The sequence below is a fragment of the Halichoerus grypus genome, chromosome 5 (assembly GCF_964656455.1).
Source record: "Halichoerus grypus chromosome 5, mHalGry1.hap1.1, whole genome shotgun sequence".
Lineage (NCBI taxonomy): Eukaryota > Metazoa > Chordata > Mammalia > Carnivora > Phocidae > Halichoerus > Halichoerus grypus.
The window spans coordinates 153840253-153861932 of record NC_135716.1 but is presented as its reverse complement, the minus strand read 5'-3'; the positions used below and the strand labels follow the sequence as shown (position 1 = coordinate 153861932).

At 53.4% G+C, this 21680-nt stretch overlaps 1 protein-coding gene across 3 annotated transcripts; it reads left to right on the top strand.

Annotated features, from left to right (window-relative positions):
* The first annotated feature begins 868 nt into the window (after positions 1-868).
* On the top strand, positions 869-21345 carry IPO13 (importin 13). 3 transcript variants are annotated; one of them, XM_036107558.2, is made up of 20 exons: positions 871-1642; positions 3401-4137; positions 9732-9872; positions 9992-10133; positions 10242-10408; positions 10617-10737; positions 10823-10970; positions 11390-11571; positions 11652-11678; positions 11859-11993; positions 12180-12323; positions 13620-13700; positions 14507-14644; positions 14824-14920; positions 17876-17928; positions 20147-20213; positions 20303-20361; positions 20515-20604; positions 20900-21081; positions 21173-21345. In XM_036107558.2, exons 1-20 carry the CDS (start codon positions 1559-1561, stop codon positions 21267-21269), a joined length of 2892 nt encoding a protein of 963 aa, XP_035963451.1. In that variant the 5' UTR covers positions 871-1558; the 3' UTR covers positions 21270-21345. The 3 variants fall into 3 exon arrangements, 2 of the variants coding, with proteins under 2 accessions (XP_077929390.1, XP_035963451.1); XM_078073264.1 differs by lacking the exon at positions 13620-13700 and having other exon boundaries at positions 870-1642; XR_013448208.1 differs by lacking the exons at positions 17876-17928; positions 20900-21081; positions 21173-21345 and having other exon boundaries at positions 869-1642; positions 20515-20595.
* The last annotated feature ends 335 nt before the right edge of the window (positions 21346-21680 follow it).

Below are 21680 nucleotides of genomic sequence, written 5' to 3'. Positions count from 1 at the left end.
GTGTCCCTGGACAAGAAAAGCTCAACCTTCCTCAACCTCTGTTTCCTCATCTGAAAATGTGACTAAAAAACCCACCTCAGAGTTGTCCAGAGAATCGGACCAAGGTAGGCAAAGTACTGCTTGTTCCTGGCACTTAAATGTGAGCTATTCTTATTCTAATTACTCATAAAGAGAAGTTACTTCCAAGCACCTTAGGAAGTTCTCCGAGTACTGTCCATGGTATGTGGTTCCTGGTTGCTCACTGGGCATTCCGGAGAGCCGTCCTTTTTTATTCCTGGGGCGCGCCAAGCTCCCTTTCTTCTTTGGGCGGTGCTGATGCCTTCTGCCCAGACCGCCCCCTTCCTGGGCCCCAGGAGGCGCCGGCAGCGCGGCACCAGACTGACCTGTTTCTCCCCGCCAACCCCCAACACACACCTTATCCTCTAGCCGGCATCCCAGCTCCAACCACCGGCCCCTTCGGTCACATCGTCCTAGGGAGCTGCTCATCAGCGCCTCCCGCGGGTCTGACCCTGTCGCCGACAGTAGGTCTGGGGCCGGCGGGGCTCCCCGGGTCCCCAGCCCACGTGCTCCCGACCTCTACCGCAAGGCGCCACCCTCCTGCTAGGAGCAATGTGGACTACGTTTCCCAGGGTACACAGCGGCGGGGCCTTGGCTCAGCGGGGGCCTCGAGCGGCGCGCCGCTCCGTCGCCTGCTCGGGGGCGCGCGGGCCGGCGCGGGGACAGGACCAGGGACCCGGAATGAGTTTCTGCGCAGTTCCGCTGGGCCGTGCCGGGCTGTGCCGGGCCGGGCCGGGCCAGGGCAGGCGCGGGGGGAGGGCGGCGCCTGAGTCGGCCGTGCCGGAACAGGCGCTGGGGGCAGCCCGCGCCTCGCTGAGGTCCCCGCCCCGTCCCGGCCGGGCCGGCTCGCCTGTCAGTCACTGGGGCGGCGGCAGCGGCGGTAGCGGGGCCGGAGCCGGGCGGTGAGAAGAGCGCGGGCCAGGCCGAGCGGAGGGGACCTGCCACAGCCCCTCAACTCTACGGACTCTTCGCCCCAGACTCGCGAAGCTGCACCCCTGCGCCTTGTCGGACACCTCCGTAACCCGCGAAGGGCTCTCTCCCTCGTCACCCCCCACCCCGTGACCTCCTCGTAGGACCGGAGAGCTCACTCAGACGAGGTTGTTGTGGGTACAGGCCATCGACCCTGTGACCTCTCACGGGCCAGGGGCTCGGTTTCCCCCACAGGCCTGCCTTCCCTATGACTCCTTCCTCATAGATTCTGGGGACAGAGCCGTAACCTACCACCAGGACCCCCGCCTGCGAACTCTTCACTGACGGCTCCCTCCTCGGAGTCCCCCTCAGTTGACCTCCCCTTAAGAGCACCCCTTTTGGCCTCTGGCAAGCCCCCCATCCCCGACCGAGGTGGGGAGGCCTCGGCAGCCATGCCCGCCCTGGGCCCCCTGTCACCGCACCGCTTCCTGGGCACCCAAGCCGGGGTCTAGCAGGGGGCCAGCAGCCAAGGGGCTGGGGCTGGGGCAGGAGACAGGTCAGGGTCCACCTCCCTGCTAGGGAGGGAGCAAAGATGGAGCGGCGGGAGGAACAGCCGGGGGCTGCAGGGGCTGGAGCAGCACCAGCCTTGGACTTCACTGTGGAGAACGTGGAGAAGGTACGAGGGCCCTGGGGTGGGCAGTCCAGTGACAGCGCAGAAGTTCTGGGGACTGACACTAATGCCAGAGCCCAGGCTTGGCTGGGTGCCCGCTGGGATGGTGTCCCCATAGCACCTGGCATTTGCTGTCTCTCTGGGCAGGCGTGGACAGCAATGTAGTGGTGTCCTAATGGGCTATTTCTGGCTTTCCTTAGACATGGGTTCTCTGTGGATACTCTGGGGCCTTGGGATGGTCCCTCCAGAGTGCTGATGGCCTAGACCTACAGCCAGACTGGCTATTCTCCAGCTCCATGGGAACTGCATGAGCAGTGCAGTAAGAAACCAGGAACCGAGGAGACCTACAGCTCAGTCCTCAGGCACCATACAGATGCTGAGCCATCCTGGACCTGTTTTGTGACCCAGGGGCTCAGAAAATAACCTGAAACTAAAACAGTCTGGGTTGTTTTCACTCTTTCTTGGAGAAGGGTCCTTCTTACATTGGATGGAGGCCAGACCAGTCCTGGGCAGGCAGGAAGGGCTGGCCCCCTTTGTTTTGTGCTGGGTCCAAGGGGTTCAGTCATCCTGGCAGCCTCAGGGTCCTTTCCCTGCTCTCCTGCCCACGCAGCTTCCTACCATGGCCTTCCCAGGCTTTCCCACTGCCCAGGCCATCTTTTTTGAACTGCTTCTCTGGTTCTTTTCTGTGTTCTGCCCCAGAGGCCTGGGATGCAGAAATGCCTCCCCGCTGGGATGAATGGGGAGATAGGGCTACCTTGCTGGAAAGCAAGGAATGGTTGCAGATATTCACTTGTTATTCTTGCGCCCTTTTTGCCATACCAAATGCTAAGAATGCAACCCTTCTGCTTCTTTTCTTTGCCTGCCTCAGCATCCTTGAGGGGCCAAACAAGGGACAGTAGCTAGAACTTGCTGTCAGAAGTACAGATTGGGCTAAGCCTACTTGAATGGAGCCTGCTTAGGAGGTCAGAGTCCTGACCTGACTGTTCCACCCCCTGGGGCTGGGCACTGTTGGCATGGTGGCGCGCTCTTCCATGTGCTACCAGGGAGACAAACCACTGTTTTCTTACTGTGTGAAGTCCCTATGGAATTGGGACCCTGGGGATTTGGCTAGTTGAGAGCTCCAGACAAGGCATTTGCCAGGGCTGCCGGCCAAGACTTTTTGACCAGCTTTTTGGACCCTCGTGTGTGCTCTCTGAGGGGTGTTCTCACCCTCCCCTCCAGTAAGTCTCTGGCCTACGGCTGCCTGGCAAAGTCTTAGTCCTGCTCAGATTTCTCACTGGCTTTGGTGCCAGCATCTGGAGTGACCTAGGGATGATCCTGGGAGAGCTGAATAGAACTCTTGGAGTTGATGGGAGCAGTGGTGCCTGGGAGGGTCAAGGCCCCTCAGGCTGTTCCATGTTCTTCTCAGGCTTAGCTTCATCCCTGTGGAGCCATTCCTTCAACCTGGGCCTTGTCCTTTACCTCAAGTGCCTCCCTTTGGGGAACTCAGCCTCCTCTTTTTCTGCTTTCCTGTGGAGGTTCACTCTCTGAACCCATAATGTTTTGCTATAAGGAGAAGAGAATATGGTAGAGCATGGGCACAGTTCAGGCTCTCAAGATATCAGTAGGACTCGGGCCCAGGAAACACTGTAGAGCCCTGGGCTCTTCCTGCTCAGCCCCTCAGTCAGAGAGAGCAGACTTGCAGGACCAAGTCATGCCCTCTGTTCTGGGCTCTGGCAGGATCCAGAGTGCCCAGCAGCTGCTCAGTCCTGTGCTGTCCTGCAGGCGCTGCACCAGCTCTACTACGATCCCAACATTGAGAACAAGAACCTGGCTCAGAAGTGGCTGATGCAGGCTCAGGTCTCCCCACAGGCCTGGCACTTCAGCTGGCAGCTACTGCAGCCCGACAAGGTGCCTGAGATCCAGTACTTTGGGGCCAGTGCCCTGCACATCAAGATCTCTCGCTACTGGAGTGACATACCCACTGACCAGTATGAAACTCTAAAGGCACAGCTCTTCACCCAGATCACCCACTTTGCTAGCGGCTCCAAGATTGTGCTGACTCGGCTGTGTGTGGCCCTGGCCTCCCTGGCTCTCAGCATGATGCCTGACGCTTGGCCGTGTGCTGTGGCAGATATGGTACGGCTCTTCCAGGCTGAGGACTCACCGGTGGACGGTCAGGGCCGCTGCCTGGCCCTACTCGAGCTGCTGACAGTGCTGCCAGAGGAGTTCCAGACGAGTCGTCTGCCTCAGTATCGCAAAGGCCTGGTGCGGGCCAGCCTGGCAGTGGAGTGCGGGGCTGTCTTCCCGTTGCTCGAGCAGCTGCTACAGCAGCCCAGCTCACCCAGCTGTGTGCGTCAGAAGGTGCTCAAGTGCTTTTCCAGCTGGGTGCAGCTGGAGGTGCCACTGCAGGACTGCGAGGCGCTCATTCAGGCCGCCTTTGCTGCGCTGCAGGACTCGGAGCTCTTCGACAGCAGTGTGGAGGCCATTGTCAATGCCATCTCGCAGCCTGATGCCCAGAGGTGAGCTGGTGCCCACCTTCCCAGAGAAGGACAGCTTGCCTGGCCATCCGTCCATCCATCCCTCCATCCATCCATTCAGTAAACACTGTTTGAGTGCCTAATGATACATGGTCCGATGCTGGAGATACACAAGGAAGCAAACAAGACGTGGTCCTTATGGTTCAGAGAGGGAGACAGACCACTAACCATCCGACGAATTATTCATTACAATATTTGACTCTTTCTTCTCTTTCTCTCCACCAATCAGTCGCCAAGTCCTGACTGTTCTGCTCTTGACCATATTGCAAATCTATTTTTTCCATCTCCACTGCCGCCACCCTAGTCCAAGCTGTCATCATCTCTCTCCCCAAATTACTGCAGAGCTTGTTCACCAGTCCCTTGGTTTTTACTCTTGTACCTTTTATTGCACACCCAGCAGCCAGAGTGATCTTTTGAAAATGAGGATCCAGTTTGTCCTTTCTGCTCAGAACCCTTCAGTGGCTTTTTACAGTTCTTAGGATGAAGTTCAGAATCCTTAATGTGATTCACGAAGGTGCTGCACAGTATGGCTAATCTCTAGCCTCTTCTCATGCCATTGTCCTTTCTTCACTCTCACACAATCTTTTCAGTTCCTTGACTGTCCCATGCTTCTTCTAGCCTCTGAACCATCACATGTACTTGGCACATCATCTCTACCTCAGCTGAAACTTCACTTTCTTAGGAAAGCCATCAGTGATTCTTAAGACTAAGTGGTCTTCTCAGTTATTTTATCTCAGAGCTCCTAGGGATTTTCCTTCTTAGCCTGTAATACAGTTTCATTGTAAATTAACTTAGGTCTCCCCATTGGTCTCTCAGCTCCGTGAGGACAGGCACTCTGTCATTTTATTTTGTCACACTGTGCCTGGCAGCATTTGGTAGCATTCAGTATTTTTTGAACAGATGAGAAGTAGGAGTTGCCTGAGTGGTGAGAGGTGGGAGTGGGGTGGGGAAGGTCAGGGGAGGAGTGAGTGTTCCAGGTTTCAGAACTAAAGCAAGGGCAAAGGGCCACAGGGCCTGTGGTGGGCAGCACCATAGTACCTACAAGGACCTGAAAGAAGGTGAATGTAGTGAGCTGTTGGTGCAGCATATGTTTGTTGAGCACCTGTTTGTATCTTGGGCCCTGTGCTGAGCAGCAGGTGCACAAAGATGAATAGGTTGACTTCAGCAAGCCAGGAGCTCAGCCTAATAGACACACGAAAGGGCAAGTATGGTCAATGAGATAAATGCTATAATGGAGAAAGCAGGGGGCTGTGAGAGCCCACAGGAGGCATTTAACCCCATCTTAGGGTTGTGGAAGGCTTCCCAGAGGAGGTGTGCTTTAAAGACCCTGAGCAAGGAAAAGGTGTTGAGGGAGCCTGGTGAGTGGTGGTGATTAAACAGCAGGGTTTAAGGGCCAGTTGTGGAAGGTCTGGGCCCAGATCATGCAAGACCTTGTCAGCCAGGCTTAAAATTTTGGTCTTCATCCTGAGGAGGATGTAAAGATATTAAAAGATTTCAAGCAGAGAAAATGGCATAATGAAATTTTTAGTATAAGTTGGATTGGCCAGGACAAGACTGGAGACACTAACACTTCAGAGATAGGGCTTTTAGGGCACCTGAGTGGCTCAGTCGGTTAAGTGTCTGACTCCTGATCTCAGCTCAGGTCTTGATCTCAGGGTTGTGAGTTCAAGCCCCAAGTTGGGCTCCACACTGGGCATGGAGCCTACTTAAAAAAAAGAAAAAAAAGAATGAAAGATGGGGCTTTAGAAACCCTTAGCAGAGTTGGAGGGGAAAACATTGAAAGAGATAGCATCAGAGAGTGGTTAATGGCTCCAGCCTTGACATTAGTCACATCTGAGTTTGAATCCCAGATGGTCTGCTCGCTAGATCTGAGACCTTGGGTAAGTCATTTTTAAGCCTCAGTTTCCTCATCAGTAAAATGGGTGTGATCATATCGACCTCACAGAGTTGTAAAGGCTTAAATAGGATAATGTGCACAGGGCCCCTGGTACTCTATAAAGAATATTTTGGTATAAGGATCAAAGAAGAGAAGGTCTGTGAAGGGTTTTGCATGGTTCCTGTACACCCCATAAACAGTACTTGCTAGAATTTGGTATTGTTACTGCATTGGTAGTTAGTCTATCTTTCCCATGGTTTCCCAGGCTTTCCAACTCAAGGTGGGTACCAAGTCCCAAGTCTAACCTTCCTCGGCAGCCTGAAGCTCAAGTGCCGGCTGGGCTCGGACAGTTGGTGGCTAAGGGGAATTGCCTGGGGCCACTGCATGGGTGATGTGGGGTGTCCTTGGATACACCCAGGTTTACCCGCCCAGCCAGTCTCGAGGGCTTTGGCAGGTAATTGATGTTTCTTCTCCTCTGAACGAATGAGCGAAGAAGGAGCCAGTTAGGGAACCCACAGCCTCCTGAGCGCCCATTGGCTGCAGCCCCCATGGTTGCTTAGCAACTCTCCCCATTTTCTCAGCTCTCCTCCCGGAGCTCTAATTGCAGGTCTGGGCTGAGCTCAGTGTGAGTGGCAGCCAGCAAGTCCCAGCAGCCCTGCCCCGGCAGCTTGAGCTGACCAATGGAACTAGGCCTCTTGAACCCAGTCTCAGCCATGGCCTTAAAGATATCCTCTCTCTCTCCCTCCCCCAAATCTACAAACCTCTGGAAGCCTCAGACCTGCTCTTCTGTCCACTCACAGTTTTCAGGAATAGGTGCCCAGGTGGTAGGAAATCTAGGGTTTCCCCTATTGGTGGGCTGCACCCAGCCTGGTGTCAGAGTTTGGGCCTTGCTCTGTTTAGTCTAGTCTCCTAGACTTCGGCTTGAGAAAGTCACCTGTGGTTTTGACTCTTGGGTCATCTGGCCACTGTCTTCCCCAAGTGTCCTGATGTTGGCTCTCCCCTTGGCTGAGCTTGCACTCAGGTCCCCTCTTTCCCACTCTTCCAGAAGCTGCTACTGCTTGCTTGGCTCTCTCTCCCTTGATTTTGTTTTTCCTGAAATATGTTTTTAATCCTGGAAAAGCTTTTCATTGGGGGCTGGAGGAAGAGAGAAGGTGAATTAGACACGTTCTTGGGGACTCCCATCAGTTGGAATTTGAGATATGGACTGAGATTTGCATAGGTCCTTTGGAGAAATTCAGGTTGGGCCCTGAAAGAGCAGTCCTGCAGCAGTAGAAGTGGCTGCCCCAGCCTGGCATTTGTCTCTAAGTTGCTATATGATCTTGAGTAATACTCTGAGCCCTTCTGGACCATATTATCCATGATTGAGCCTATTATGCAACTTAAATATGACAGATCAAGAACTCAGTGAAGGGGCGCCTGGGTGGCTCAGTCGTTAGGTGTATGCCTTCGGCTCAGGTCATGATCCCAGGGTCCTGGGATCGAGCCCCGCATCGGGCTCCCTGCTCCGCGGGAAGCCTGCTTCTCCCTCTCCCGCTCCCCCTGCTTGTGTTACCTCTCTTGCTGTGTCTCTCTCTGTCAAATAAATAAATAAAATCTTTAAAAAAAAAAAAAAAAAAAGAACTCAGTGAAGATTGAGTACCTGCTGTGTACATGAACTTTGGCAGGTGTGAGAGAGCCTTGGTAGGGATGCTTTGGGAATAGAGCACTACCTCCTGCCCCCATCTCAGCTGCTAGGGAGCTTGCAGGCCAGGGCTTTGGCCCTGCCCCTGCTCTTTGTGCCAGAGTCTGGCCTGAAGGTGCCCATTGTCTGGTGGTGCAGCCTGTGTCAGGGTCGTGAGACTGAAGCTATCTCAGCTGTCTCCAGGCAGCACCCTCTAGGGCTGTCTCTGGGTTGGGGGTATCCTTGCATGGACACCTTGTCCCACCAGAATGGGGATTTGGAGAAAGCCAACATCCTGGGCTGGTTGCCTCTTGTTGTTTTCATCCTACCTCTGAGGTTATGAGGTTACCTGCCTGCCTAGCAGCCTGCTTAGGGCAAATGCAGATAGAAGTCCTCTGGCCCATCAGTCCCCCTGCCTCTCCATAGATTGCTCTGGTGACACTATGATTGGTAGCAGAGGGGTCTCAAGCATCTGATCCCCCCAGTACCCCTGCTGAGAGTATCACTTCCTCTGATTAGTCTGATCTCCACGGAGCAGGCTGCTGGGGAGGGGTCCAGTGAGTGGAGCTAGTGTTCTCTGTCTCCTTTGTATACTGTGCTTCCCCTGTTCCCCCTTTAAGATCATTGTGCCTCAGGACTTTGACTTGGACCCTATTTTCTCTCATTCAGTGCTTTCTTCCTGGGCAATGCTCATCTACTCCCATAGCTTCAATTACCAGTTGTTTGCCCATGACTGTCTCTTGCTCTAACTTCTCCCTTGGGCTTCAGGTTTTCATATCCAACTCTCTGGACACTTCTGTTTGCAGATCTCACCAGGTACCGCTGATTCAACATGCCTAACGCTGAACTTATCACCTTCTGGCCTCCCATTAAATTTATTGCTCTCCCCCTCCACCCACTCCTCCTGACCTCAGTAAATAGCTCCACCATCTACTTAATTGTTCCGCCGGTAACCTGGGAGTTGTCCTTAACCCTTCCCCATTGTTGTATCCAGTCAGTTATCAAGTCCTGACCATTTTGCCTCTTAGCTGTCTCAGGGTTCATCGTCTACTGCTCTCCCTTCATACTGCCCCCAGAGTACATAGGAGTTTGGATTTGGTGATAGGGAGTGGAGTGGACAGTGGGGATTGACGCTCTCGGGGCCTCCTGAAGTCTTCATCAGGGCTCCTGAGCCTGTATTAACTCCTCTGTTTCCTATCTTTGTTCAGTCTCTCTTAACACTGTCTATATTAGTTTTCTAGAGGGGCCATAATAAAGTACCACACACTGGGTAGCTTTAAACAACAGAAATTTATTATCTCACTGTTGCAGAGGCTAGAAGTCCAAAGTCAAGGTGTTGGCTTCCTCTAAAAACCTGTAGGAGAATCCTTCCTCACCTCCTCCTAGCTTCTGGTGGTTTGCTGGCAGTCTTGTTCCTTGGCTTGCAGGATACACCCAGCATGACTCCAATCTTTGCCTTTGTCATCACATGTCATTCTCCCTGTAAGTCTGTCTTCATGTGGTTGTCTTCTTATAAGGAGACCTGTTGTATTGTATTAGAGCTCCCCCCTACTCTATGACCTCATCTGCAATGACCCTGTTTCCAAATAAGATTACATTCTGAGGTATTAGAGGTTAAGACTTCAGCATATCTTTTGCGGGGAGGATACAATTCAGCCCGTTACAGTCTGCCCTCTAGCCCCCCAACATTTATGTCCTTCCCACATGCAAAATACGTGTATCTCATTTCGACTTCCCGAGAAGTCTTAACCCATGCCAGCGTCAACTGTAAGTCTAATTAGAGGACATAATTCAACCCATTCAACACTGACCTTCTCATACTTCCTTCCCAGAGTTCTCCTGGTGGTAGGTCCCTGACCTCAGATTTTTCCCAACGTGGGCAGCGTCAAAGCTACCATGTAGGCCCTGACCTCTTTTTTGCTTTGGGTTTAATGTGGGGAGGGGGCTTTGCTGGAAGACAGAGAGAATGTCTCTTTCTCTCAAAGCTGGTGGGGGCTGGGCAGACAGCTCTGATGGGTCTCCTTAACCTCATGCCTCCAGGTATGTGAACACACTCTTGAAACTCATCCCGCTGGTGCTGGGACTGCAAGATCAACTGCGACAGGCAGTGCAGAATGGGGACATGGAGACCTCCCATGGCATCTGTCGAATTGCTGTGGCCCTGGGCGAGAACCACTCCCGGTGAGCAGTGGGGCAGCTGGGGGTGGGGGTGGGGGGGATAGCAGGGCCCTCTAAGAGGTGGAGTTATGAAGCCCTGTTGGGGTAAGTGGAATGACCTTACTATACGTCTTCCTTCCAAGGGCCTTGCTGGACCAAGTGGAGCACTGGCAGAGTTTCCTGGCCCTTGTCAACATGATAATGTTCTGTACTGGCATCCCTGGCCACTACCCTGTCAACGAGACCACCAGTTCCCTGACCCTCACCTTCTGGTACACGCTGCAGGTGTGTCTCTGTGACCTCTTGTTGGATTGAGCTGTAATGATAGAAGGTAGATCATGGGCTTCTGGGCCTGGTGCCTAGGTGGCTAACTTCCTTCCCTGGCTGTCTCAGGATGACATTCTGTCCTTCGAGGCAGAGAAGCAGGCTGTGTACCAGCAGGTGTACCGGCCAGTCTACTTCCAGCTGGTGGATGTGCTTCTGCACAAGGCCCAGTTCCCTTCTGACGAGGAATACGGATTCTGGTCCTCAGATGAGAAGGAGCAGTTCCGGATTTACAGGTGATGGCAGCAGGCCAGTCCTACCTCTAAATAGAGTCCTGAACTAATGAAGACAGTAAGGGGAGGAACCCAAGGCCAGGCTTCCTGAATCCTGGGGCTCCTTTCTCTATTCTCTAGACCCTTTTGCAGGGTTGTGAGGAACTGGGGTGGGCTCCTGGGCTTGAGGGCAGGATCCCGGCAGCGTATAAGGTCTTCCTCTGCTTCTTAGGGTGGACATCTCAGATACGCTCATGTATGTGTACGAGATGCTGGGGGCTGAGCTGCTCAGCAACCTCTATGACAAGCTGGGCCGCTTGCTCACCAGCTCAGAGGAGCCCTACTCCTGGCAGGTATCTCCCAAGCCTGATTCCCTCTGCCCTCCCAGAACTGTCATACCCTCCTCCTCAGCCAAGCCAGTGGCACCTCTTTCCTCAGCACACAGAGGCCCTGCTCTACGGCTTCCAGTCCATTGCAGAGACCATCGACGTCAACTATTCTGATGTGGTGCCTGGCCTCATTGGCCTCATTCCACGGATCAGCATCAGCAACGTGCAGCTGGCAGATACTGTCATGTTCACCATCGGTGAGACCTGGCACACACCCATGACCACACTTCCAGAGCCACAGGCACCTTCCCCAGCCACAGTCAGCCTGCTGGTTCCTGTCCAAAATGGGAGAGACACATATGCCCACACACACAATCAGCATTGCAGCCAGCTGACTGTCCTGGCACATCTAGGGGTCCTTCCTACAATGTTCTGAGCTGCAATTCAGTAAGGCTAGTTTGCTGTCAATGGAACAGCAGTGCTAGGCCTCTTCTGAGTAACTCCTTCCTGCTTCTCAGCTATAAGCCTCCTGTTTGAGCATGTGCATGCATATTTCCCTGTTCAGTACTAGGGCTGTAACTTGATCCTGCCAGAAGTTCTGCCTACTTTACAGGGACATGGTACAAAGCCAGCCTGGCCTGCCTCAAATATCCTCCCCTCTTCCTTCTTACCCCAGGAGCTCTGTCTGAATGGCTGGCTGACCACCCTGTCATGATCAACAGTGTTCTGCCCCTCGTACTGCATGCCCTAGGCAATCCTGAGCTCTCTGTCTCTTCTGTGTCCACCCTCAAGAAAATCTGCCGAGAATGCAAGTATGACCTGCCACCCTATGCTGCTAACATCGTGGCTGTCTCCCAGGTATGCGGGGGCCTAGGTGGGGCTGGGTCTCAGGGCACATTGCACTCCACTGATCCCGTATTCCTTCTGTTTATCTCCAGGATGTATTGATGAAACAGATCCACAAGGTGAGCCCAGAAGTTTCTAGGGGTCCTTGGGGATATTGTGGAAATCTACGGAAATCCTCTTCTGCCTTTTCCTACCCCTTGTCTTTTATTCTCTGTTCTTGGAACCTACCCCAAGAGGTTCATTCTTCCTACCCACGACCAGATGTGTCCAGGATTGACTCTCCATGTTCTGCCCCACAGACGAGCCAGTGCATGTGGCTGATGCAGGCACTGGGCTTCCTGCTGTCAGCCCTGCAGGTGGAGGAGATCCTTAAGAATCTGCACTCACTTATCTCGCCCTATATCCAGCAGCTGGAGAAGCTAGCAGAGGAGATAGTGAGTGCCCTGGTGTGTGTGTGTGTGTGTGTGTGTGTGTGTGTGTGTGGCCAGAGGGCAGGGGTGGGTTTCCCTTTGTGTTGACTGTGGCTGCTGGGGGTTGGGGTTAGAGTTGGCAGTCAGGGCTGGGGTCAGGGGCCAAGCTGGGGCTGGGAGATCCAGAGCTTGGTTTGATTCTCTCCATAGCCTAATCCTTCCAACAAGCTGGCCATTGTCCACATCTTGGGGCTTCTCTCTAACCTCTTCACCACGCTGGATGTCAGTCATCATGAGGATGATCATGAAGGCCCTGAGCTCCGGAAGCTGCCAGTGCCGCAGGGACCCAACCCCGTGGGTGATGTTGCCATTGTGCCCACCCCCCCCAACACACACTCTGTGGGAATGTCATTGTTTCTCCCCAAGTTCATGGGTAATATTGTCATTGTTCCCTTGGCCCTGTGGGGCATGATGCATTTGGTCCTCTGACCCTGTGAATGACCTTATCATTGCCCTTCACTCTATAGGGAGTGATGTCATTGTCTCATCCAACCCTGTGGGTGATGTTGTCTTTGTCCCCAGCCCAACCGGGGTGATGTCATTGTGGTTCCTCTGCCCCATGGGGGACACTGGCATTATCCTTCAACCTCCAAAGTGATGTAATTATGGGCCCCTGTTTAACCCCCAACTTCTACTTCACTATTCACTGTCCCCTGTGGGCACTGGGGATACTTACATGCTCTACATGTAATAGTTCTTGCCTTTGAGTTGCTCCCAGTCTAGAGGAAATCCATGTAAACAGATTGTCACAAAGCAGTGTGACAAATACTGTGGTAAGCTTAGGCACAGGGGGTGGGGGTGACCACTTACAAGCTGTTTGATCTGGGGCCAGCCTCAGCTTCCCATTGAAAACTATGGATGTCAGACTACCTGGCTTGCACATCTCATAGAACTGTGCTGCATAGCATATGTGGTCTTGAGTGAAAGTACTTTGCATACTATAAAGTTCTGTATAAATGTGAGAGACTTCTTGGATCATTGTTCCCAGGGTTTCTCCTGGAGAAAAGGAGGCCACAGTATCCTGGCTCCTTTCCTCAATTCCTCACCTTAGTTTCAGGTGCCCTTTTGGCTCTAGACCAAACTTGGGCCAACGTCCTTCAATAGAGCCCCTTCTCCTTCCATGGTAGTCATTGGCCTGCCTTCCCTCACCTCCCAGGACCTCAGTTTGCTCTCTGTTCCTCCATAAGCTGCCATATATGTGCATCCCTTGGGGCTTTCTACCCTAGGCCTGTTTGTGTGACACAGCGTCTCTACTTCTTCAGGGGCTAACCCATAGGCTTTTGGCGCTAAAAGGATTTTCCTGTGCAGAAATGGATAGGGAGTGATTTTTTTAAAGGTTACAAAGTTTTGGTAATTTTCTGAAGCCCTCCTAATGTCCTTGCTTTGCACTTTGAGGCTTCCTCTAAAATGATCCTTAAAATTCAGGATATCCTCTTTCATTCACTCCTTCCCCCAAGGTCCATCCATTGAGTCCTCAATGTCTAGTCTGGGGTAATAGTTTTGAACTTCTGGCCTGCTTTGTATTACCATGTCCATCTTGGGTGGGTGAGAGTGGTGGTGGGGGCACCTCACTTCTTCCTGTGTCTTCAGGTGGTTGTGGTGTTGCAGCAGGTCTTCCAGCTTATCCAGAAGGTGCTGAGCAAATGGCTGAATGATGCCCAGGTGGTGGAGGTGAGCCTCAGTCCTTGCTCCCTACCCCCACGGTGACTTTGCTTAGATATGGAGCAGGAGGAAGGTGTTGCTGCCCATCTCGGCTTGCAATGGTCTGGAGGAAATAAAGGAGGTGACTCTTGCCCGACAGGTACAAGGAATCTTTTGGAAAGACATTCAGAACTTCCCAATGTTACAAAAAGTGCTTGACCAAAGAACTACAATGTTGGGGCTGAGTGACAGTCAGGGGTCCACTTTGTAATCAGAGACCTGCCTTCCTGCCTTTGGTCCCTTTTCAATTCAGGATTTTCTTGCTATTGCTGCTCTGTGAGAGGAAATGGTGCAGATGTAAGTAGCAAGACTTGAGTTGCGAAGTTCCATCCTGTGGCCCTCTGAGAAGGGCCTTTTTGCATCCCGCCTTTCAGGGTGAGGGTCAGACTTGTTTACCTTCCTTGACTTGCAGGGCCAGGCCAGGCTTATAGGTAAAGGTCCCTCCTAAGGCCTCCTCTGTGCAGGGCCTCAGTTCTGTTCCAGCTGATTGTGACCCACTAACCTTAGGGCCCCTTTGCTTTCTGCCTTTTTTCTTTTTTTGAATTGAAATATATTTGATATTTAACATTGTATAAATTTAAGGTGTTCAGCATGCAGATTTGATACATTTCTATGTTCTAATGTGATTGCCATTGTATGATAATTAGCACCCCTATCACATCACATAATTATAATTTCTTTTTAGTGATTGGAATAATTAAGATCTAGTCTCCTGGCAAGTTTGATGATCATAATACTGTTGTCTATTTCATGGGCCCCTTTGCTTCCTTCCCAAGGCGGTGTGCGCTATCTTTGAGAAGTCCGTTAAGACCCTGCTGGATGACTTTGCCCCCATGGTGCCACAGCTGTGTGAGATGCTGGGTCGGATGTACAGCACCATCCCCCAGGCCTCTGCTCTTGACCTCACTCGACAGGTGGGCCTTCTGATTGAGGCAGCAGTGTTCTAGATTTCATCTGACCCAGGGATGGGGTGGGTGGGTAGAGTGTGGTGAATGGCTGCCCTGGCAGGGGTTCTGACCTGCATTTCAGGGATGCTGGCCAGTTCTTTGTGAGACAGGGCCTCAACTGACCAGCATTCCCTGCTTTGTTGTAGCTGGTCCACATCTTTGCTCATGAACCTGCCCACTTTCCCCCAATCGAGGCCCTCTTCCTGCTCGTCACCTCCGTGACACTCACTCTCTTCCAGCAAGGTAGGTCCTGACCAGGGTCTCTGCTGCTGCCGCCACTGCCACTGCCTCTGCTTCCCCGACTGGGGAGCCCAAGCTGCCCACTCTGTTCTCCTCTATCCCCTGAGTTGCACATGGGACTTGATGGGAAACTTACGGGATCAAGCACAGCACAATTGTCACCCTACAAATAGCTGACACCTTAGGTTGAAGTGGATAAGAGAGTGAATGATGTCTTCTGCTGGCCTGCTGGGCTCAGGGCCAGTCTTGATGTGGGGGAAGGTGGGGCCAGAGCTCTGAGGGACTTGGGGCACTAGGCTGGCTCCTTTTCTTTGGGATATAATGAAAAGGGGAAAGAGCATGGGCTTTGGAGTCAGATAGACCTAGATTCTAAGCTCATCACCACCAACTAGTTGTGTGACCTTGGGCAAGTCACTTACCTTTGTGGGGCCTTCGTTTCCATGTCTGTGAAATGGAGATTTCATGTACTTGATAGGATTGTTATAGGTATAAAAGTAGTGTCTTTTGGTCCCCTGGCTTGGGGTTTTTTGCACATGAAGTACTGAGGGAGTGCTGGTTCCTTTCCCTGCGTTCTAGGCCGAAACCCTTTGGCTGTGGCCCCAGCGCTCTATTCTCTGTGGCCCTCTGCCTGAGAGAGCTGGGAGCAGGGGTCTCCAGGCTTCCCCCGTTGTCTAACCCAGGCTTCTAACTTGGAAAAGAGACGGCGCTGCTCACCAGCCTCATGAGTCTTGCCTGGATTTGTGGGTTGCAGGTTGGGGGCTCACCAGGGGTTTCAGCTGGAGCCAGAGCGCTCTCAGCCTATGTCCTCAGTGTGTGGTCCCATGATGCTGGCCTCTGCTCTAGTGGGCCGTGGGTAGGTGCACAGTGGCCAGAAACTTGAGCCAGAAACCGGGTGTGGCCACCACTCCCACTCCTCATATCCAGTCGGGGGTAAGTCTGGGTGGTCCTGGCTCCTGATTATCCCGCAGTCTGCCTACCTCTCCCCTCCCTCCATGACCACACCTCAGTGTGGGGTGTCTGGATCACCTCAACAGTCCTCTAACTGCTTTCCCTGACATCCGCCCTTCTCCCAGGCCGTTCCTGCACCCTGCAGTTGTAATGTTCTTTAGGAAACACACATCTGAGTATTTTCCCTCCCTGGCTGGAAACCCTTTCATTGTTCTCCATTGCCTCAGGTTCTCATCCCACTCCCACCCACATGATGCAGCTCCTGCATGCTCCTCAGTGTCTTCTCCTGCAGCGTCCCCAAGATACCAGCAGTCCAGCCACACTGACTTCTCCCTTCCTGTGTCCCATTTGATCCTCTGACTGGAATGCCCTGTGCCCTTTACTGGGTGAGCTCTCACTCCTCTGTGCCTTACCCATGCATCAGTCCTCAGAAGCTTCTCTGGGGCAGAATTGGGTGTTTCTGACTTTGTGCTGAAACTGCATCACGTACACACTGCTGACACAGCACAAGTCCTACTCAGTAATCAGCTTTCGTGTGTTTGTCTCTCTCCCTAGACTAAGCCCCTCGAGGGCAGGGTTGAGTCTCTTCTCTCTGCCTGCTCAGTGCCCAGAACAAGGCCAGCATAGAGCAGGTATCAGACGCTGTTGAAGAGAGGAGGGTGAGGTCTTCCTGCCCTCGGAACCTTTCTTCCTCACTGTCTGGGGCCCACCGCTAGCAGGGTGGCTGCCGAATGTCGAACGTGCTGTCCGCAGGGGGACCCAGGCATGGGGCACACTGGGCCTCACTTTCCAGGACTTGAGTGACTTGGGACTCAGATGTGCAGGAGATGGGCTTTCTCGGTGGCTCCTCATAGCCTGCAGAGGGAGGCAGGGAAGAGATCATTATCTCCTTTACAGTTGGGGAAACTGGGCATCTGTGGCTTGCACAAGATCACACAGCTCCTTAGTGGTGTTTCAGACAGACGTTTGTGCAGCGCCTCCTTCCTCCCCAACGTGGAGCAGCCCAAGCAGGAGCTCCAGACACACGCCTTGTCCTTGCCGCAGGCGGCAAGAGCACTGGAGGCAGAATAATGTCCAACGGCAATCATATTTGTTGGCCTTGTTGGTTGTCTTGCAGGTCAGGATGGCCCCCTTACCTGTTATGCTGTCCCAGTCTTGCCATTCCTTTCTCAGCCTCGGCCCTCCCACTGCACCATGGGGTGACATGTGGACTGGTTTCCCTCTTCCTTTGTGTGTCCAGATGGTGGGAGCTGGTCTTCAGCCCTGAGCCTGGCTCTCTGCTGAGTTGGTGTCCATGTGGTGGAGGGACTTTGCTGGGTGGGGCTCTCATTTTGGGCCTCATGGTACAGTTTCTTCCCCCAGACCCTGCCGGTGGCTTGCCCAGCCATGCCCACAGCATATTGGGCTCTGCCCTAGCCAAGGAGGAGTCCTCTGGTTTAAGTGGACCCAAGAGATTCCTTTCCTTGGCCAGACCCAGAGCCCTAAGGCCACAGAAGTGAGAGGGCACCTGCTCAGGCCCTGATGCCCTCTCCTTTCCGGGGCCTTCAGCCAGGCGTCCGTGGGAGTTACCAAGGACTGACCTCCCACCAGCCCTGCCCTCCTCTTTGATGGCTAATACTGGGGAGGTATGTGCTAGGAGGCAGTGTAGGGCCACCCCAGCCAACCAGAGGCCGCAGCAAGAGTGTGGGGGTTGTTTGTTCAGCTCTGTGGAGTCCAAAATTGCTCTAGCACCAAAGGATCACTTGGGGGACTGGCCTGAGGAGGAGTGGGGAGTAGGTGGAAGGCCCCTCGGGAGGGAGCTGGGGCAGGCCCGTCCTTCACTTTGCCGTCTCTTTCTGTTGGGCTTCTCCCAGTTCATGGTTTTTGTATGTTTTGTTTCTTTATCTTGCTTCCTGCTGCTCATGTGCCCCCACGCTGTCTCCCTGCAGGCTCTCAGTCCCACATAACTATATGAGGTTGAGTTGCTGTTTGTATAATTTTTTCTTAAGTTCCATCTTTATTATATTTTAGGGCCCAGGGATCATCCTGATATTGTTGATTCATTTATGCAACTCCTGGCACAGGTGTGTTTTAGTTTTATTCATTCACGTTCTGTTCTCTCTCTTTCTCTTTCTCTTATGTTGAAATTCAATTTAAGCCTATTTTTAGCTTTCTGTTGACAAATTTTTTTTCTGTTCAGTTGAATAGAGTTTCTTCATCTGTTTCCGTGGAAGTTGACAACCCAACATCCTCCTTTAGTGCCCCTTTGCCTCAACTAGCTCATTCTTCCACCCAGACCAGGGAGAGGCGATCCTGAAGGGAGGGAGCTGGGCTGGCCTGGGTGGGGGAGGGGGAGTAATTGTGCCCAGCAGCTCCTGTGCAGCTGGGGTAAAATTGGAGTTAAAGGGCCTGGGGTTCATTGTCCCCGTGCTCCTGCCGGGAACTGCCTGCCTCAGTGCCCCCAGCCTGCTCTGGAGAGGTGGCTGGGAGGAGCTCCAAAGGGAGGGGCTAAAGATGAATGTGCTGGGGTGGAGCCCCGAGTTGGGCTGTCAGATGGGTTTGCTGCTGCTGGGAGGCGGGGTGCTGGCTCCATTTTGAGACTGCGTTGGGATGTGTTTGTGTTTGGTGTATGTTTAAGTGTGTTGGACTTTATTTGTGTGTTTTGACTTTAGTTTGGTCTGGAAACAGAAATCACGTAGCTGCTCTAAGCAGTGTGTGTATTGTGTTGGGATAGATGTGTAGTTGAAGTGTGGGCGTGTGCATTGATGCATGTTGTATGTTGATGTGCATTAGGCATTGATGGGTTTTGGACAGTGATATGTGTTGGAGGTGTGTGTGTTGGGCTGTGGGAATGTGTATTTTGATGGAGGAGAATATATTGTGGTATCAGTATGTCTGTATAAGGGGATGTAGGTTGTGGAAGATACATGTGTTGAGCTGGGGGGACATGGGTTTAGTGTGGGGGTGGTTGGGAGGTTCCTGTGGGTTGGGGTAAATGATGTGTTTCTTTGCTTAATCATTCCACAAATATTTATTGAGTGCATAATACATGTTTGGTACTCTGCTAGATGCTGAGGATGTAATGGTAAGCGGAAGCAGGCACAATTCTTACTCTCTTAGAACTTAAGTCTAGTAGAGGGGGTGGGGCGCAGGAGGAGCAGGGAATAAGGAGTGTGTTCTGGGCCTGGATGGACATGTGTGTGGGTATCTGTGAGGGTGCATCTCTGGGGGTGAGGGCACTTGCATGTGTGTTTGTGGATGGGTGTGTCGGGAGAGTACCCGTGCTGGAGGACTGGGTAGCTTGAAGGTGTCAGCATGTGGACGTGGCTGGGGGATGTGGGGAGGTTTGGGGATGTGAATATGTAGCAGGGTGTGTTGCAAATGTGGGAAAGTATGTATAAGGGATGTGATAGAGGTGTGTTTGAGGGTAAGTAGGGTGTTCCCAGAGAGGGTGCGTGTGGGGGTGTTTGCACATGAGTGAACCTGGAGGAGTGGAAGGTATGTGAGGGGCTGGGGCGTTAGGGGTCTACATGGTATGCGTTGGCGGGCTGCCGGGGAGCAGCAGTGTTTGATGACTGCTGGAGCTGTGCAGAGCATCTCCTGTGACCTGAGGATGTGCCATTTGTGTCCTGGTACCACTTGGGGTGGGCTCTCTGCCCCTTGTACTCCTTCCATTCCCCCGACATGGCAGCACTGACTCCTGGGCTGGGTGTGGCTGAGAAGGGGCCTGGACACAGGGTATCCTGGCTGAATGGTGGGGCCATGGCTCCAAGGCTCTTACCCTACTTTTCCTCTTTCTAGACTAGAGGGTGTCTGAGGAATGCAGGTGGGATGTGGGAGGAGGGCTTTTGGACTGGGCTCCACATCCAGCTGCCATCTCTTCTTCCTGCTGTCCTGTTAACAAATCCAGGGGGCTTGGACTGCCTCTGAATCAAAGCAGTCACTGCTGGCTACCTGGAGCCTGCAGGAGATCTGGCCTTGATGGAGGGGAGAATAAAAGTGTTTGCTCAGGGAGTGACCTGGGACCCAAGCTTTCTGTATTGTGACACCCCCCCAACCTCTCACACACACCAATGCATTCATGTACACATACATGTAGGTAGCATCCCCTGGCTGCTCCCCTCCTGACTGACTGAACTGTGGGGTGGTTTGGGTCCCCCAGAGATGGCTGGGTGGCTGATTTTGGCAGCCGTAACCTGTGGTGTGTGAAGTTGGGGCCTGGGGTGGCAGGTGAGTGGGGGGTGAGGGGGGATGGTCCTTGGAGCTGGTTGGGGCTGGGCTTACCAGCTCCACCTCCTGCAGGCTCTGAAGCGGAAGCCAGATTTGTTCCTGTGTGAACGATTGGATGTCAAAGCTGTGTTCCACTGTGGTAAGTGGGGCCAGGTGGACAGGAGGGCCTGGGGGCCCCCTCGGGAGGATCCTTAGGCCCCATCTGATCTGCCTCTGCCTCTCCCACAGCTGTGCTGGCCCTCAAGTTCCCTGAGGCACCTACTGTCAAGGCCTCCTGTGGCTTCTTTGTGAGTCCCATGCTGAGTCCTGACCCCCCGCCACCCCTATACCCAGCCCTGCCCTGCTCAGGACTCCAGAGGGTAGGGGTGTGGTGTGCCGGTCTTGTCCCCAAGGAGAGTGGGGAAAGAGCCGAGGCTGACAGGCTTCTCCATCCTCTGTAGACAGAGCTGCTGCCTCGGTGTGGGGAAGTAGAACCTGTAGGGAAAGTGGTTCAAGAGGATGGCCGTATGCTGCTCGTAGCAGTGCTGGAGGTGAGATGGAACCAGTGTTGGAGGGGGGTGGGGTGGCCCTTACCGCGGAGGCAGCTGCCCCTTCTGGGAAGCTTGAGCCTTTGGTTCCCTAAACTCTCTGACTCTGTTTCTTCATCAGTTGAATGGCTGACAGTTGTTAGGGTTGCTGTGAGGATCAGCTGGCTCTCAGAAAACAGCACTCACTTGTCATGTGCCGTTTGGCTGAGGAACTGCCCGGGAGTGGGTGGGGTGTGGCTAGGCACCCTTGCTGCAAAAGGGGCAAGGCCCTGGTGTGCTGAGAACCCATTTCCCTCAGGCCATTGGGGGCCAGGCCTCCCGCAGCCTCATGGACTGCTTTGCCGACATCCTATTTGCTCTGAACAAACACTGCTTCAGCCTCCTGAGCATGTGGATCAAGGAGGCACTGCAGCCACCTGGTTTTCCCTCTGCCCGCCTCAGCCCTGAACAGAAGGACACCTTCAGCCAGCAGATCCTTCGGTGAGCAGAGCTGGCGGGGCCTGGGCTTGGGTCCAGAGGAGGGGCCGGTGGTGGTGGTTGGTACTAACCTGATCTCCCTTCCCTTCTTCAGTGAGCGAGTGAACAAGAGGCGGGTGAAGGAGATGGTGAAGGAATTCACACTGCTGTGCCGGGGGCTACATGGCACAGATTATACAGCTGACTACTGAGGGGCGCCCCCGTCCCACCCACACCTCCTCCTCACCCCTCCCTATCCCCAAAGAGTAAACCTGGATCTTCACTGCATTGCTGTCTCGGCTACCTTTCCTCTGCCACCACCACCTAACTGGGCGAAGGCCTGGGGGAAGGGTGGGAGGATGTTTGGATCCAGGCCTTAGTAGGAAGTTGTGGGGCCAACTTCTAGCTCCTAGGGTGGAAGGGGTCCATTGTAGCCAAGCCTCCTGGGCTGGAGCCGTTCATAATACTGCCATTTCCCGTGGGTTGGAGTGAGACTGCAGTAGTATCAGCAACCTCCCCCCCCCCCATTAAATTAGTCCCAGCATTCATGCATGCATACATTTATTAAATCAACAATGCTGAGTACTAGCCCCCTAGTTCTGCCTTGTTCTCTCCGAACAAAG

Excerpts from the sequence above, each read along its gene's own strand:
- IPO13 (XM_036107558.2), top strand. The coding sequence starts at position 1,559 with ATGGAGCGGCGGGAGGAACAGCCGGGGGCTGCAGGGGCTGGAGCAGCA. Across the intron at positions 11,679-11,858 it reads TGATGAAACAGATCCACAAG|ACGAGCCAGTGCATGTGGCT; the intron begins GTGAGCCCAGAA and ends TCTGCCCCACAG. Across the intron at positions 21,082-21,172 it reads TTCAGCCAGCAGATCCTTCG|TGAGCGAGTGAACAAGAGGC; the intron begins GTGAGCAGAGCT and ends TCCCTTCTTCAG.